This window comes from Helianthus annuus, chromosome 17 (assembly GCF_002127325.2).
Source record: "Helianthus annuus cultivar XRQ/B chromosome 17, HanXRQr2.0-SUNRISE, whole genome shotgun sequence".
Taxonomy (NCBI): domain Eukaryota; kingdom Viridiplantae; phylum Streptophyta; class Magnoliopsida; order Asterales; family Asteraceae; genus Helianthus; species Helianthus annuus.
In genome coordinates, this window is record NC_035449.2 from 95,591,103 (window position 1) to 95,609,745 (window position 18,643).

At 44.4% G+C, this 18,643-nt stretch overlaps 1 protein-coding gene across 1 annotated transcript; it reads left to right on the plus strand.

The window, feature by feature from the left end:
- The first annotated feature begins 930 nt into the window (after window positions 1–930).
- LOC110920996 (myb-like protein X) lies at window positions 931–4,855 on the plus strand. Its single transcript, XM_022165257.2, has 2 exons — window positions 931–3,719; window positions 4,645–4,855. The coding sequence occupies exons 1-2, from the start codon at window positions 1,029–1,031 to the stop codon at window positions 4,669–4,671; spliced, it is 2,718 nt and encodes a 905-aa protein (XP_022020949.1). The 5' UTR covers window positions 931–1,028; the 3' UTR covers window positions 4,672–4,855.
- The last annotated feature ends 13,788 nt before the right edge of the window (window positions 4,856–18,643 follow it).

The window sequence follows — 18,643 nt, forward strand, 5'->3', positions numbered from 1 at the left end:
CGCCACATGCACCAGCCACCCCCAACACTACCACTACTACAGTGATGAAAATTAAGGGTTTTGACGGAAATTAGGGTCTTTTTCATTATCTTCTTCGTTCTTGTCGGATGAATCATTTTTATTTGTCTTCTTCATCGTCTTCTTCATTCTCATCTGATGAAGATTCACACTCCAATTGATCGGTGAACTGATTCTGTGTAATGTGACGCCATTCTGTTTTGTGTATAATTTCTTACATCCTTCTTTAGTTTTATATGATTATAAAGTTTGATAAATGTGTTATGATAATAATGATACAGGTTTATTTGAAATTGATGTTGTTTATTGGTTGTTGTAGTGTTGTTAATGATTAAGGGTAAATAAGTCGTTTCACATCAATTTAACTGGGAAAACTAACATTCATCTAATATAGGGACTGTCCGAGTAACAAAATGTAAACCACATGGAACATACCTGTAATTTTCAAAAGTTGTGGACCATAGGTGTTATTTTACCAAACCATAGGGAGCATCCAATCATTTTACTCTCATGAAAAAGAAGATACAAAAGCAAGAATGCCATGAGCCAATAAGGTAGTGGTGGAGTGGTTGGAGAAAAGACTTGGTGTTCTTTGTGACCCAGGTTCGATTCCCACTCTCCCCATTATTTTCTGCAGCATCCAGGTGAAGGGCGAATACAGGTGGCGCCGATTCGTTTTGGATGAGAGGCGGGATTTTACTGATTATTCCAATGTCGTGCCTTCGGACGGGTGGATGTCGGGTTTTCACGAATCAGGGATAGCCAAGAGGCTGGCGACGGTCGAGTAGTCGATTTTGACCACAAGATCTCGTATCACGATGATTGACACGTCGTTTATTGCCGATAAAAAAAAGGAAAAAACAACGACAATATGGGTTATCTATCTAGTCTAGTATATATAGATAGATAGATACCTCAACCTTTGGAAAATAGACCGTCTCATCAGAAGTCAAACAGAGCAAAAAAGAAAACTGGTCTGGTTCCTTTGCACAAGGCATACGAATCCCCCCATGGCTGCCGCTAGAAGCCCCTCCCATTCTCAAAACGACGACGTACAGCACCCAGATCCAAACCCTACCCAAGCACCGCAATCCGAAACCCTAGATCTCCCAACCTCACCTCAACCGCTTGAACCAGCAGACTCTGTTCTCATTCTAGACGCTGACGATCAACAATCAGGTACAATTCGCACAGCTCTTCCTGAACCAATCGTACTCACTGACGACACTGAAAAGGTGACGTCACCGAGTAACCAGCGCCGTGTTAACAACAAGCGCAAGAAAGCCAGTACTCGTAAAACCTATAAACGCAAACGCCCTACGAAAAAAGTGCAAAACCTAACGAATATTCTGAACCCTATCCCTTTTGTACCCGCCAAAACGTTAGATCTAGATAAGCATGAGGAGGTTTTGAAACGGGTAGGGTTGTATGATTTTAGTAAAATTGAGTTTGATAGGAGTTTGAGAAACGATTTGATTGTTCAGTTGATTGCGAATTATGATGCGAAGAAGCGGTGTAGTTATGTGAATGATTCGAGGATTAATGTGAATAGGGCGGATTTAGGTAGGACTTTGAAGTTGCCGCCTGCGAAACAGGATAGGGCAAGCGGTGGTGTGGAGGAGGTGGATTTGGATTCGGAGGTGTTTTCGGATGAGGCGATTGTGTTTATTGAGGATTTTGTGGCGAATTGGATGGTTTTACGTGATGAGTCGAGTGCGAGTGTTGTGCCGGCGGAGATTGTGAATTGGACTAGGTGTATTAAGGATGGGCATCCGGAGAAGTTGGATTCGGCGAGTTTGATGTGGTATAAGGTTGAGAAGGAGTTGACTCAAGGGGATAAGCTTGTTAATTGTTACTATGCCTCCCATTTGCAGTACTTGATAAAGTCGCAACGACCTATGTTTTTTAAGGAGGAGGATGGGGAGGATGATGATGGCGAAGAACATGTGATTGTCGAGGAAGAAAAAGAAGAAAAAGAGGAAAGAGAAGAAGAAGAAGAAGAGAAGAATGAAAACGGAGAGAAAGATGAAAAAGAAGAGAAGGATGAAGTCGGAGAGAAGGATGAAAGCGGAGAGAAGGATGAAAGCTTAGAGAAGGATGAAAGCGGAGAGAAGGATGAAAAACAAGAGAAGGATGAAAAACAAGAGAAAGAGGAAAAAGAAGAGAAAGAGGTTGAAGTAGAAAACGTATCTGTAGTTCAAGAACAGAATATCGAGTTGAATTTAGGGACAGAAGTTGAGGAAATAGCGCACGAAGAGTCTACAAAAGATGATGAAACGATGGTGGATGCTGAAGAAGGCAATGAAGAGATGGAAAAACAGGTGGACTTCAAGAACGTACTGGGTGATCATTTCTTGCAGCGTTGTCAAAGTAGTGATTTGAATAATTTTGAAGCAATTAAGGTTCAAGAAGATGAAGATGAAGATGAACAGGTTGAACATGTGGAGGACGAAGATGATGAAGAAGAAGAAGAAGGCGGTGAAAGGTTGGATGAAGGATTTGACATTGAGGCGAATGATGATTCATTTGATAGGGCTGGATTGACTGATAATTTCCTTCAAGGAGTTGAAACATCTCATAATCCTTATAATTCTCATGGGATGTCTTCCATGGATCTGTTTGGTTCAAGAGATGGTTCGTTTATGTCTCATGGTGGTCCATCATTCTACAACAATGGCGGTAAGAGAGTCATGGAGCCTGAAGAGGACATCCACCATCTCGATCAAAACAGTAAAAGACTAAAAACCGATGAAATATGGGATCCGAAACAGAATGACATTGGTTTCTGCTTTGATCAAATGCAGCAATATCTGCAAAAAGCTAAGATGATTCACGAGTCAAAAGAACGAAGCTATGAGAACTTACAATACAATCAGCAAATGGCGGTGGATCAGCTGCAAGAACGCCAACAGATTATGGAAATGATTATAAAATCAAAGGATGAAGATTTGGAGAAGAAGCATGCTGAGGTTTTTCGTCTTGAACGCGAGCTTTATTTGATGGGTGATCTTTTAGCAGGGTATAGGAAGGCTTTGAATGATACGCGATTCAAATTTTCTGAGTACAGAAAACGTTTTGCCCTTCAAGAAGAACCGCTTTATAAAGATGCAGGCCCGGGTGGTTTGGTTTTGAGTACGCGGGAAATAGAGAAACAACGGTTAAAGAAACAAGAAGAAATGATGAAGTTTCAGACTCTTGCAAAGAATATTGAAGACGAATATGTTTATCAATTGGAAATGCAAACTACTAGACTTTCACCAATGGTTGATAAGTTGGTGTTTATTGAGAATGAAGTGCAAAAGCTCAAAGAAATAACTAAACAACCGAAAGAGACCCGGGACGAGCCGATTGCTGTGCTGGAACCATCTGTTGAGCCTGAAGAGACTCAGAAATTAGTGGACGAAGATGAATTACTCGTTGAGCCCGAAAAGGATCAGAAATCAATGGATGAAGATGAATGTTCCGTTGAGCCTGATAAGAATCAGAAATCAAAGAATGAAGATGAATGTTCTGTTGAGCCCGAAAAGAATCAGAAATCAGCGGATGAAGAGGATTGTTCCGTTGAGCCCGAAAAAGATCAGAAATCAATGGATGAAGATGAGTCTTTGGTTGAGTTCGAAAAGAATCAGAAATCACCGGTTGAAATCCCTGAGAATGATTCTAGCATGGAAGATGTTCTTCCTGATGCTGGTGAATCAGAGGTATGAAGCAAACCTGTTTATAAAAGAATGTTGGTATTGTTCTTGACTAGTTGACTGTTGGTTTTCTTTGGTTTAAGTTACTGTTTGTCATCATTTTGGACCTATAAGATATTATGAAAACTGCGTATTTCTGAATATTAGAGTTGGCAAACTAAGCGAGTCAGAATGGTTGGGGGCAGGTCAAACTGGGTTCGGTTGAAAGGGTCATTTTTTCTAAATCTTGGTTTTTAAATGTTCGCCTAGGCCTGAGGCGTCTTCAGACAAAGTGGTCATCGCTTCTGACTGCATAGGGTGACAGGCATACATGATACACACATGAGAATATGACATGAGGCGCACGATTTGGTAGCGCCTCTTGTACATGGCAGATTTTGTGCTTCTTTGCATATAGAGGTTATTTATGTATTAAATCATATATGGGGATTTTACTATCTAAATTTTGGGTATGTGATGATAGAAACCTATAAAAAAATATAAGTATTATATAATTTGTTGTGCCTCGAGTGGGTGATGTGTGCGTCTTCACCTCGCGTCTTGCATCGTGTCATGCTTTTAAAATCCAAGTCTTATTGTCAAGATATTAATTCGTTAGTTTTGATCAAAAACGGCTTGGATGTTAAAATAGACTATGGGAGACTTTTAACCTGTTTCCTTTTAACTAACTCAGTGGGGCAATGGTAAACAACTAATTCCCTCTAGCAGAGGTCTAGGTTTGAATCTTGTATTCGGTAGTTTTCTACCACAACCTCTTGAAGGCCACGTGCAAGATGCGATTTACTTGATCTCGTTGATTAGGTTGGTAAACAAAGTTGTTTGAATTCACATGTATGATTTTGAAATAGCTAATCCATAAGTATATGGGGGTTGTAATCGCGATGTCTAGGGAGTTTGATAGTTTTGACGGTTGATGGTTCATATGTTTCAGGAAAAGAGAGATGGCGGAGAAGATTGATAATCATTGGCTTATGTCGAGATGAAACTTTTGTTTTAATTCTAATTTGTGTGGGATTTGATTGTTGTAGTTTGTTTTATCGTTGTATGCTCACTTTTATTTGTTTAGATGTAGAGATGCATAAGAGTGAACTTGAATTATAATTTGTCCCATATTGTTGTAATAATTTCGGTTTTTTCAAGCACAACTAAAAATTAGACAATGACTGCAAACTCTAATTTAAAATTTAATAACATAAGAAATTGTAAATGACTTTAGTAAAATAACAATAATAGTTCTAATACTGACTAGCCATTTACCTGCGCGATGCAGCGGGAGTGGCGATTTACAATATGATACTCGTTTACCGTTAGTTAGTCGTCTCGTGATACAAATGACAAACCAAGTCAACCATCCACCAAAACTTTGAAGAATTGGATGAAGATTTAATCGATACCATGCACCAGCAATAAGGGTTTGTGGCGATCTACCCAGTACATTCTCTACGCAACCATGACACGGATCCCCGACCACCACATCGACAAAAAGAGGCGGCGGCGTCGACCTCGACACAAAGTTCGGCCACCATTGCCACTATCTAACACCGAAAATGAAAGCAGGAATTTTGCATGCCAGCGTTCCGTGGCACGGTTAATCGGAAGTTCATATGAAGGCAAATACCGCCACGAATATACAATCCGTACATAAACAATTCCAACTCCACCACTACTACCAACACAATCATTTAATCAATCTCAGAAAAACAAAGCAAACAAAAATTGAAATCACCAATACCAATCGACTCAGATCTGAAAAGATCATCATCGTCATTGAACCTGCTTTCTGGCGCTACGGTTGCAACCGGAGTTGCCATACCCAGTAGCAAGCCACCATCATCATCGGGTAGGCGAAAGTCCGAAACCTTACAAGGATCCCAGCCATCGTCGGCTAGGGATTTATGTTAAAACGAAGTATTTCACTTTTGGAGTAAAAGCAATTCTAAATATACTTTGAAGAAACACAGAACTAATTATAGGGTTAATCACTTTGGTTTATGTTTCTGCCATAGAGGTTAATCTTCTAATGACTTCCTGAGCTTCGTCCTGATCGCCTAATCCTGCAAAACAGAACACCGTTACTCGTTAAAAGGGGAATATGGGGGTTTCCCTCTTAACCGGGCTCCGGCGTGAGAATAAGCGACTGCTTTGGGGAAGATAATTAAGTATTAAGAGTGAGAGTAGAGGGAATGGAATCCCTTAACCTGTGAAGGAAGTGCTCTATTTATAGCCGGAGTGGTGTAGAGGATGTGGGCTGATGGGCCTTGGGCCGTAAGACGACAACATGGTGGATATGCCTTTTGTCTCACTGGTGTCGACCGTTAGTGTCTTCTAAACGTTTCTCGGTGCTGGCGCACCATGAGTGGAGCCACGTGTCGCTGTTGTCGGTCTCTGTCATCAGCCAGTTAGTGGAGATCGTGGGGCAGGTGTCTCTGCCCCATAATTGGTGCCACGTAGGCGTCCTTGAGTACTTTGTGTCTCCTGCATGTCAGGTGATCCTGGAGCACGATTGAGCAGAGCCCAGAGGATGTGGATTGGCTCTTTTCATCTGGCACTTGTACCCTTTGTACTCTAAGATGTCTTTGCGCCGCATCTCTGCGCGACCCTTGTTGCACATGGGGTTAGCCTGCGCGAGGTATAGGTGATTGTAGGCTCGACTTCAAGATGCTAAGTGTTGAAGTCGGTTTCTTTCCTTTGCTTGGATCTCGCGCGGGGTTGTTAAGTGTTGCCTTGCCGCGCGAGGTTGAGATTGAAGAAGTAATTGATTAAGGAGTATGGCCCTGCGCGCAACCCGGAGGGAGATTTGCGCAGCTTTTTGGGACCATACCCCTTCAAGTCCCCCAGTCCAGTGCTGCACCATGCGCAAAGTAAATGGTTGGAGCTCTGGACTTAGGAAAAAGAAGTGCTCTGATGTTGCTTGCTTGATCTTGGTTAATGGCGCGACAGCCGGGTTTGTTCCTTTGATGCACTGCCCTTGGTTTTTGAAACGCGCAAGGTGTTTGACAAATTGTTGATGATGCGCGGCCTCGGTATCTTCTGCATGAAGTTTGTAATAATTGTAGGCGGGAAAATCCTCGACATTTGAATTCTGACGAGTTGGTGCAAATTTCGTTGATGGTAACGTTTGAGTTGACCGCTGACACGGTTGTCATCAAGTTGTCCCTGACGGTTCGGCTTTCCGTCAGGCGAGTGAGGACCACACGCGCGTGGTAACTGTTACTCCGATGATCCCACCTTACGTGGCGTTTTGTGATTGGTCACGCGCGCAGCGATCTCGACATGTTTACCCATCGCATTAAATGCGATGGGTATATATATAGTTGAAGAGATTCAAGAGGGGAGCACTCTTTCCTTCAACTGCTTCCCTTTTTCTCTCATTTTTCTTTTTGGATCTTCAAATCTTCAAGTTACCATCAGCAGATTCTTGAAGAATTCTTCATATTTTCAAAACTTTCTGAAGTTCCAAAGTTTGAGATCGTTATCCATGGCTGAAGAACATCATGAAGACCATCCTGGTGAAGAAGGCCCTGTCCCCGTTCTCCGGTGGGATCTAGGGTTGTTTGAGCAGATCGTACGGAGTTTCCGGTTTCCACCGGAATGGGATGCTAGATACCCTAGCCAGAAGCAGACGGCTGCCGATGCGCCGCCGGGTTACATTACTTTGTTTGAAGATTTCTTCCACCAGGGCAATTTCCGGTTGTCGACGGCAAACTTTATGGCTCATATTTTGCAGTTTTATGGATTTCACATTTCCCAGATGAGCCCTCCTGGGATGGTTAGGGTTCGATACTTCGAGTTCCTGTGTCGAGCCCATGGTGTTGAACCTACTGTGGAGAGGTTCCGTGCTTTTTATCAGCTCATCAGGAATATGGGCTTCTTCTCCTTTGCTAGTCGGGGAGCTGCGAAGAAGATACTGCTGAATCCTCCTAAGAGTTTCCATGATTGGAAACCAAAATTTTTCTATATTCGCGAGGAGGTGATCCCGATCGCCATGACCTTCCGCGCCTGGTCTGAGCCGATACTGAAAGAAGATCTGCCAATTCCGAAGCATGAGAATTGGTATCAACAGCTTACTCCCAATCCAAACCGAGTGTTTGGGGAAAATGTTCTGGTAGCGGCGGGCATGAGTGATCAATGGGCGCCGGATAGCAAGGATGTTCCGATTTTGAAGCTTGATGACCAAGGTTAGTCACTTTATCCCTTTGATTTTAGCTTTTTCGTGGCCTGTTTTTAATCCTGTACCTGCGCGTGCAGAAGTGCAATTGTACCAGGCTGCCTTCGCAACTTTTGGAGGTGTTATAGGTTCGCGCCCACTTAGAGCGGGGGAGCAATATTGGTACAACCAGATCAAGGGTTACTTCATGTACCCAGTTGCTGACGCTTTTGCTGATCCACCTACCTCTACTGAAGGTGCGCATATTCCTAAACCTCGTCCTCTGCGCGCTTTGACTTCTGCTGGGAAAGAGATTGTTTATCTCTCCAGCGAGGAGTCTGTCGGATCCTCCAAGGTGAGTTAAGTCCTTAGTCTACCATCTTTGCAGGTGTGCTGCGGGACTTGGGTATTGACCCGGAGGAGAAGAAGAAGAAACCGAAGAAGAAGAAGGTTATCAACTTGGATGCTGATGTTACCAGCAAGAAGGGCGGTAGTAGCCGCGCAACCAGTGGAGTTGCTGATAAAGGTACCTTCCGCCTTCGATAAAGTAGCTTAGAGGATTATGTTATTATAAGTGACTCACTTGAGGGTTTGTCGCGCATAGGCGAGAAGAAAGCTGGAGCTGCAAGTTCGAAGAGCTATGGGAGCGCGGGTTCTCGCAACCCGGATGCTGGGGCCACCCCGTCTTCTGCTGCGCATGAAGAAGGGGATGAAGAAGAAGAGGTGGAGGAAGAGCCTGCGGTGAAGCTGATAAGGAAGAGGAGCAGGGAGGCTGCGCTTGGGGCCTCCGTGTTGTCGAAGCCTGGTGGTGCTCCTTTGATTGGAAAGAGGAGCAACTTGCTCTCTCTTTACAAATTCTCTCCTGGTTAGTATTTTGTTTTCTTGCACTCTTTTTATTCTCCTTTCTAACATTCTACCTCTGCAGAGGCTGAAAAGAAGACCCCTGAGAAGAAGGGTGTCACTATCACAGAGCCCTCAGAGCCGACCCTGAAAAGGCCCAGGGTTAACAAGGTTACCATCAAACCTTTCACGGATCCTCAATCTGAGAAGGAGAAACCGAAGGCTGCTGAAAAGCCTGTTAAGGAAAAAGAGGTTGAGAGAAAGAAGGCTGCTGAGAAGCCTCCTACTGGGCCCAAGGAGCCCGAGATTGCCGCCACCATCCCTGTTGAGAAGGCGCAGGGTCCGGGGCCAACTCGTATTACTGGGCTTGACCAGCCCATCCTTGAGAAGGGGAAAGGCCTGGAGGTGGAAAAAGCTGTTGAGCCCTCGCCGACCGACGCCCCCGTTCAAACTACGCAGGTAACTTTTGCTGGGGAAACTGGTCCAGTGACTAAGGAACAGACTGCTGCTGCTGGTGGTGCAAGCGCTGGTTTTGCTGCTGGCCAAGCTGGCGCGGGAAAGTAAGGTGCGATGCCTCACTCTCCTATAGGTCCTTTGGACACTTTAGGAGATGTTTATTACAAGTCTTATACTGAGGAGAGTCAGGGAGACGCGCTGCACCAACCGCCATGGGGTTTGAAACATAAGGATACTTTCCTGGAGTTCGCGCCCTGCCGTGATCCGCTTCTTAATTCCATTCCTCCTGGTGAGGTTAACCGTCAAAGGGAGCGAACCCACAGCGCGCTCTATCATGCTTATGTTGTTGGTGAAGCCAACACTCGTGCTGCTAACCATCAGATCGTCCGCGAGTGGCGGACCATGGTTAGGGAAAGGGAAGAGTGGGAGAAATACCATGAGCGGTTGCTGAGGCATGTGAAGAATTTCGAGAAATCGAAGGCCGCCTTTGACGAGGAGAAGGCGAAGTTTGAAACAGACAAGAAGGCTGAGGAGTGGGGCCGTGAAGGCCTTAAAGGCAAACTCCGTGCCGCTGAAGAACTCCTTTCAAAGGAGCGTGCCGACTGGAAGGCCATTTGCGCGAAGGATAACGAGCGCATGTATGCGGCTCGCGCTAAGATCACCGAACTTGAGGGTCAAGTTACGGATTTGAAGAAGAAGGTGGGAGATGCGCAAGCTGCAAAGGAGCAGGCTGAGGTATGTTACTGTCCCTTCTTGCTCATGTATAGTTTGTAAAAAAATTTCTAACTCTTTTGCCTTTTATAGGCTGAGCTTAAAGCGCAAATTTTCGGCAAGGATAGAGATCTAGCTGCCAAGGACGTTGAAATCGCTGAATTGAAGCGTCGCCTGCAAGAGCAGGTTGAGAAAAGTGAATCCTTGGAGATTGATCTTGAGGCTGATAAGTCCAAAGCCGCTACTGCCGAGGAAGCCAAGCAGAAGGCCGAGGAGGCCCGCGCCATTAGCTCTTCCGCCCTTAACGTGGCTCAAAACAATTATGCTGAGGTCCAGGGCATCGTTGATACCCTGGCTTTAGAGGCGGAATGGCTGCGTGGCAGGGGATTAGTGCTGGTACTTTTCTCATTGACTTGTGTTTTATTTACTAGAAATCAGTTTCTGATTCTCTTCCCCCTTTCTTGTTGTAGATGGCCAACTCCATCTTAAATGCAGGGGAGCTAGATGGAACAGTGCTGCTCTCATAGATGCCTCGCGCGCGGTTAGTCACCGTGGAGGTTATCTTGAGTGTGCGCAGCATGCTGAAGAGATTTTTGGTCAAGAGTTTGACACGAGTCATTGCTCGGTGGCTGATGAGGCGAATGCGGCATTGACTCGTGCTGAACATGCATATGATCATCTAGCTTTGCCTGTGATGGATTTGATCACGAAGGCTCTGGAGCATGATTACTGGTGTGCTCGCCTTAAGGCTATCCTGGACCCACCAGAGATGGTTGAGGTATCTGATGAGGAGGAGCCGACGTGCGATGATGGTGAAGGTGGTGATGACGGCGGAGATGGTGATCAACCCGAATAGATGGTGTTGAAGGCTTTGTGCCTTGTAATTTTTGTTTAGTTTTTGAATATGTCGTGTCGCGCGGTCGCGCTTCACTTAGATCAAATGAATGATAGGCTTTGTGTAACCGTTGCATGTTTGCGCTTATTTGAATATGATGTTTATGTTTATTATGTCTTGTTACAATTATTGCACTGTTGTTAGAAACTTTGGTTAAGTTAGCGCGAATAAATGCAAGTGTAGCTCTTGTGTGAGTGTAACTGCTCGGTCTCGCGCTATGTTCACGGAGGACCTTGTAGGTATAAACTCAAGAGCTTGTAATCCACTGAAGTGTTTTCGTGCTAATCAAAAGCTTAACATGCATTTGTAACTCAAGAAGCAATATGATAGAAAGAAAACATGTCGTATGTTTTCATTAATTGGGAAACAGGCGCTTAGGCCAATCATACATTGCGGATAAATAACATAAAGGGCGTTTAGCCAACATAGGAAATTAAGTAGGCGCGTGGCCAACATGAGAGAAATGGCGCATGGCCTAGAGTAGTTACATATAGCACTTACGCAATCGTTGCGCATTCCATGTGCGCGGGATGATGTGTCCATCCAATGTTCGCAATTTGTATGCCCCCTTTCCTAGCACTTCGTGAACCAAGTATGGGCCTTCCCATTTGGGTGCTAGTTTTCCTGGGCGTTGTCTCGGAAAACGTATTCTCCTGGAGTGAAGGTACAAATGCGGACTCTCGCATTGTAGTACCTTTCCAGTTGTGTCTTGTATTTCGCTTCTTTAATACGCGTAATCTCGCGTCTTTCTTCCAGGAGATCCAAATCGAGACGGCGCTCTGCTTCATTATCAACCATGTTGAATGCTGTCAAGCGCGGTGAGGGGAGTCCAACTTCCGCCGAGATAACTGCCTCCGAGCCGTATACTAGGCTGAAAGGAGTTTCACTGGTGCTTGTCTTCGGCATGGTTCGATGAGCCCACAGGATACTTGGGAGCTCATCTACCCAGCCTCTTCTCTTTATGCCCAGTCGGGCTTTTATCCCCTCGACAATACTTTTGTTGACGCTTTCCACTTGACCGTTGCCTTGAGGATGCGCAACGGACGAGAAGGTATGCTCGATCTTCATTTCCTTCATCCAATTTTGAAGATCCTCAGAAGCAAAATTGGTACCGTTGTCTGTGACGATTTTGAGTGGAAGACCAAATCTGCAGATGATGTGCTCCCAGACAAATTTGCGCACCATCATTGCAGTGGTTGAAGCGAGAGCCTTGGCCTCCACTCACTTGGTGAAATAGTCAACCGCCACGATTATAAACTTTACGGCTCCCGGGGCGTCTGGGAAAGGTCCCACCATATCAATCCCCCACTGTTGAAAAGGCCAAGCAGTGGACACTGGGATAAGATCATTTTTTGGGCGCAGGGTCTTTGGAGAATGTCGCTGATAAGAGTCACATTTGCGCAGCTCCTTCAGGGCATCGACATGTATCCCTGGCCAATAATATCCAACGTTCATAATCTTCGCGACAACCATGCGCGGTCCTGCATGGATGCCAAAAATCCCTTCATGGATCTCTCTGATCAAGTAGTTCGCGTCTTGGGGGTCCACGCAGTGCAATAAGGGCCCCAAGAAGGACTTTCGGTATAGAATACCACCATTCATCTCATAATGCAGGGCCTTGTTTTGAATCTTTCTTGCCTCTGGTTTGTTCTCCGGGAGTATCCCTTTATGCAGATACTGGATTATAGGGGTCATCCAGGATGGCTGCCCTATTTCGATCACATTTACCTGGCGTAGCAGGACTGATGGGTTTTTGAGTACTTCAATCCTTACCTCTTTTGCGAGATGTTGAAAGGAAGTTGAAACAAGCTTGCTTAAAGCTTCCGCCTGTTTGTTTTCGGAACGATTGATGTGTACTACCTTGTATGACTTGAATTTCTGAAGCAATTCTTTTGCCTGATCCAAATATAAGGCCATAACGTCGCCTTTTGCATCATATATTCCGTTGACTTGACTGGCGATCAAAAGTGAATCAACGTGCGCTTTGAACCTGATGGTATCCCTTTGTAACACCTCGAAATTTTGTGTCCAATAATGTATTGACATGTGTCTTGAGTTTACACGTGGCATTTAAATACTAAGTAAAGGACTAAAGTTGACAAACCTTGAAAGTAGGTAAATTCGAGGGTTAAAAATGTCAACGAAGGGTAAATATACTATATAGTAACCCTAAATGATGCTCGTACCATCAAACGAATAAATCATGGATCGTACGGAGCAAAACGCGGAAGAAAGTGAGAGATTACAAGCTACAGGGGTTAATTGTGCCAACATGTTTAATTTATACCTCTGAGTGACCCTTTGACGAACCCGAGGCTTTGTAACAGTAAAATACGCTCACTAGAAAATACGATATAAATTTCGCGAAGTTCCGTTTCAAAACGAGAAAGTTATGATCAAATTCGTATACGAGGGGTTAAAAGCGTCAACAATAAAAGTTAAGGCTTTTCGGATAGTAATTAAACTAACCGGGGACTTAACAAAGCGGGTAAAAGTCACGAGGCCCTTAATTGTAAATAATCGAGGGCCAAATCGCAAAGTTACCCCTTCGAAACCGAAAGGTCAGGTTAATCATTACAAAAGATTTGAAAATCTTGGAAATCAACCCTCAGGCGGGCCGCGTTAAGAATATGGTTGAGCTAATGCGGGCCGCGCGCCAGTTGAAGATACGTTTACTGACTTTAGGATTCATGCGGCCCGCGTCCAAGTGGCCTGAATCCTAAAGTGGGCCGCGTACGAGTCCCAGATGCAGAATTCTTGGACAGATTCAATATTTGAGCTTGTGAACGATCATTTAGGCATTAATTGAAGCGTGGGCGCCCTCTACATGTCCCCTAGCACCTTAGGACACCTGCTGATCATCCATGAGCAATCCTAGAGTGAGTTGTAATGATCTTGTGCACTATAATTCACTATAAAAGGCAAGGTAGTGTTCCATTGTTCAACACACCTCAAACCTGCCTTCTGATCATTTCTGGAGCTCTCAAGCATTCTTCTATCATCCTTAGTCGTGCACCAAGCTTCTGTAAGTATGCCTACCCTTTTGTGGCTTAGTTTATGCATAGTTTAGCTTAAAAGTCAATCCGTCATAATTAACGATTGACTTTGCGATAAATCACAAATGGTCCAATGGTTTGTCGAATCAAAGATAGTTATATGTTGGTAATCATGTGGGCTTTAAACCCCTAAAAGGGCACCCTCTGATTCCCACTCTAACTAGTCCAAATGTCGAGTCAAACGTGCTTAGAAAAAGTCAACAGAAATGCCATTTTGCGATTTAATGCATAATCAGTAATGTAGATGATGTGTAACCTGTTTAAACACTCATAAAACATGATAATAAGTATATTAACTAGTCTAAGCTTGTTTGATCCGACCACTTACTGTTTTGACCCGGTTCGGAGCCGAAAGTCGCAAAGCTTTGACTTTTGCATTGACTTCAGTTCTGACCCGTTAAAGTATGATTTAGATATGCCTTAGGACTCTCTTAGGACCAGGTTACATGATGGTATAAACCTCTATGACCGGTTCGTGGTTTGTCCGAGTCTTTTACACATTTCCGTTAAATGCTTAAAAGTTGACCGTAACGCCCTTTTTGATTTAAAACAAGAATTTCGGACATGTGAAAGAATCATAACCTTAGTTACTGATTTCTAAGCATGTACCTAAGATTTCAGGCCAATTCGAGGTCCAGAATATGAGTTATGCTAAATAGCGCAAATTACGGAAACTTTAGTAATTAAATAGCGCAATTAGCATAACGCCTATCTAAACCCAGATTTCGACATCAAACCTTTTACACACCGATGTAAAATAATATTTTGGGATTTTTAAAGATTTTTAATTATTTTTAACCTGCTCATAACCTGCGGTTATGGCAACAGTACGGTAAATACCGAATATACCCTTTTCGGCCATAACTTGAGTTCTACAAGGTCTTTTGACCCGATTCCAGTTGCTACTGATTTTAAATAATAAGTAAAGTATTTTAGGCTTTATAAACTGTTCGGGAAACTCAGATTTCCTGTAGAACTCAGAAACCTCTTTTATAATCTTTAGAAAGACCGAAATACCCCTATGGGGCATAATATGAACTTAAACTCGATACGGGCATTATGGAAGGTATCCTAATGATACCACAACCTCTTTAAAGCATATTGACTTATGAAACCAGTATAGGACTCTTACGGTTTTCGCCTTTCACGCGATTAAACCGTAACTATCTTTGAAACTGACCGGTCTAAGCTACGGCTAAATTAAAGACCCGTTAGGATTCTAATAGGTTATTTTAAACCTCCGTTACAGAATAGGAGACCAGTAAAAGCTATCTGTAATTTATTTCGATTAAGGATTTATACTTGCAAAGGTAAATACTTTTAACTTATTTTCCGTTATACGGGCTTGGGTTACGGTATATAGCATACCGCTTGATCGGGCATCAAATTCTCCACCGATTGAGTGGGTAATTGAATAAATTTGATCGGCTCGTTTAAACAGTCTTGTTACTTAAAAGCCTTTGGGGGGTTAATGACCATGTCCCGGATATCCCTGGCATCATTTTACGAAATGCCCACGACCTAAGCGCGGAGTGTAGGCGTACACTCGTCAGTGCATAAATAGTCGCTGTGGTGTGTCTATTGATCTTTACCCCGGACTTGATCCGGGCTACTGAACGCATAAGGAACATGTAATCCATTCACAAGATTATAAATTTAAATAATTCTCCCAAGTTATAAAAGAGTTTGTGCCTTGTGCATTCAAATCAATTTTAATAAACATTTTTACAAAAGTGTCGGTTGAATGTATTTACCAGTGTAAACTGACGTATTTTCCCAAAAAGATTAAATGCAGGTACTAAACGTAATTGGCTGGCTATTTCTCCTTAGCATCAATAAAGAGTCTCGCAAGCTTAAGATGCCTACGTCTGTTGAACAATACTTATATTTTATTTGATCCCCTGTGGATACTTTTCGACTATTCGTAATACATTTGATATTACAAACAATGGTTGAAATATAATTATCTTTATGCTTCCGTTGTGCATTCATATATTGTGTGGATTGACTATATTGTTGCCAACTACGTCACGGTAATCCCCCACTGGGCCCACCGGTGATACACGTGGAAATCGGGGTGTGACACCCTTGTAGCAATCTAAGAAGCATTTCCATCTGTACGTTGCGAGGGAGTCTATCTTCTTGTCGATCTCAGGCAAAGAGTAGCAATCTTTAGGGCATGCCTTGTTGAGATGAGTACAATCAACGCACATTCGCCATCCTCCACTAGACTTCTCCACCATTACTGGGTTCGCGACCCAACTTTGATAACGTACTTCTCGCAAGATTCCAGCTTTGAGTAGTTCGCATACTTGCTCATTCATTGCTTTAGTTTTGGCTGCCCCTAAGCTGCGCCTTCTTTGGACCTTCGGCTCAACAGAGGGGTAGGTGTTTAAACAATGCTCAGTAATGTCGCGCGGGACACCGGTCATGTCTGCCGGGGTCCAGGCGAAGATATCCATATTCTTGAATAGGAGTTGCTTTAGATGCGTTCTGATATCTTGTGAGATTGCGTGGCCTGTCGTCACCGTTTGCTCTGGGTACTTGCGGTTTAACACCCATTTCTCTGGCTTGGTTGTTGAAACCTTCGCCGCTTTTGTTGGGCGCATCTCTTCTGTTGACATCACTTCTTTCTTAGCATAAATAATCGCCACCCCCGTCTTGGTTGGAAACCCTATCGCTGAGTCGGGTGTGAAAGTTACCATGTTTAGCTCGCCTTGGGTTTCTCTCCCAATCAACACATCATGCCTTGATTTGATAGGCATCACCATGAAGTTTACATTTGTTGTTCTTGAATGCTTCCCGTCAGAGAGCGTGACGGGGAAGCTGATTTGGCCTAGCGGGAACACCATTTCGTTGCAAAATCCAGACAGTGGATAATCAACTGGCTCAAGTCTCGCTTTATCATCCTCATCAAACTGATTAAAACATTGCTCATAGATGATATCAGCGCTACTTCCAGAGTCAATGAAGACATACTCCGTTTCATAATGGCCGATAATACCGGTAATGACGACGGGTCGAGTGGCGCGAGGGCCGCCGCGCACTACCGGGCAAATGACCTGTTGCTCTTGCCATGAGGGTTCATAAGGGCGCTTGCCCTTCTCTTTTGCGCTGTATCTTGGTCCATTGACCATATGGGTTTCTAGGCGTCGGACTTTCTTGTGATTCCCCTCATCCTGGCGTTGAATCTGTCGAGTTTCTTTACGCACGTTTTTCACCGGGTGGCTTAGCTTCCCGCTTTTTAGCGCTCTCTCAATCTCTTGAGGTAAACTGAAGCAATCATCTGTCAGGTGCCATGTATCTTTGTGGAAGTCGCAGTACAGGTTGGGGTCTTGCCCCTTCTTATTTGTCATAGGCCTTGGAGCCTTTGAAATCATGATTCTCCGTCATCAACACCTCTTTTGGTGTTTTTATGAACGGAGTCCAGTGCTTTTCTCGGTTTTCATCCCTGACTGCTTTTCGATAGCCAATTCTATCAATTGTGTCGCGCGCATCTTCTCTATAGCGCGACCTCTCTTCATGGCCCCTTGATCTTCCGGATTTCCAATCGTTACTGCTTGTTGCGCTTGTTGTGATCGCGCGAGTTTCCCTTGGAGAATCGGTCTTCAGTATAATAATTCTTGTTTCCGGCGAGTGACTCTTCAGTTTGCGCGACTATTTTCGCAGCTTCCATGAGTTTATCCCATTCTTTGGGCATTCCATCTTTCCCGGTGATAGTTCTGATGAGACTATCACAGCGAATGGCTTTCTTGAAGTGGCAACGCATGAGTTGTTCACTTACGCCACCGATTTCCAAGCACTCCTTGTTGAAGCGAGTGATGAAATCTTCCAAACCCTCGTTATCTCTGCGCCAGATGTCTTCTACCTCGGCTGTGTCGCGCTGGTAACGTCTCTGTTGACTGAAGTGACTCAAGAACTATGTCTTGAAATCCACCCATGATTTGATCTTTCCCGGAGGGAGGCTGTCGAACCAGGCGCAAGCAGCCCCTGTAAGAGTTTGAATAAACAGATGGCACCACATGGGCATGTTCCATCCTCCCATGCAACCTACGCTTGTGAAAATCCTGACGTGATCATCGAGATCAGTCAATCCGTTAAACTTTCCAACTGTCGGAGGTAACTTCTCTCTTGAAAGTGGCGCAAGCACAATTTTTGGAATGAACTTTGTACGTTCCGCAGCTTCAGCTGGTCGATAGGCGAGGCGGAAGTCTCGCTCTGCCTCTTCGTTGTACCCTACGTGTTGTCTTGGTTTGTAGTATTCATGGTTCTTCTGCAAGCGATTGAAGACTGACGAACCCTCATCATCTTGCCAAGTGGGATCGTTCGGGTCAGTATCCTCCCATTCATTGTTCATGTTGCGCGGCGTGAGCCGGCTATGAACTGGACCTCTTTGAAGGTGTGATGGATAGTCATAGTAGCTTTCTGTCTCTCCCCGTATATCGCGCGTGTCATGCACGCTTAGTCGTCTGGTAGGGGGAGGTCTATTAGCTCTGCCTTGGATGTTTTGCTGTGGGGGTATCTGGCGCGCCCCCTGACTCTGTCCCTGGGGAGTAACCAAGGACGGTTCTGCCGTTAAGACTGCTTGCTGTGCGATCAGAGATTGATACGCCGCGTTAATGGTGGCAATAATTTTGGCGTACTACGAGGCTGGAGTTTCGTCCTCTGGTAGCACTAATAGCGCCGAAACGTTCTGAGGTGGAGCTGGGTTTGCAGGACCAGCGCCATTGTGCCCTGGAGTTACCGTCTGAGTGATGCGGGTGATGCTCCCGCGCGGTCCCCCCGTGTTGGTTACTTCGATTTCTCCAATTTCTTCAATATGTTG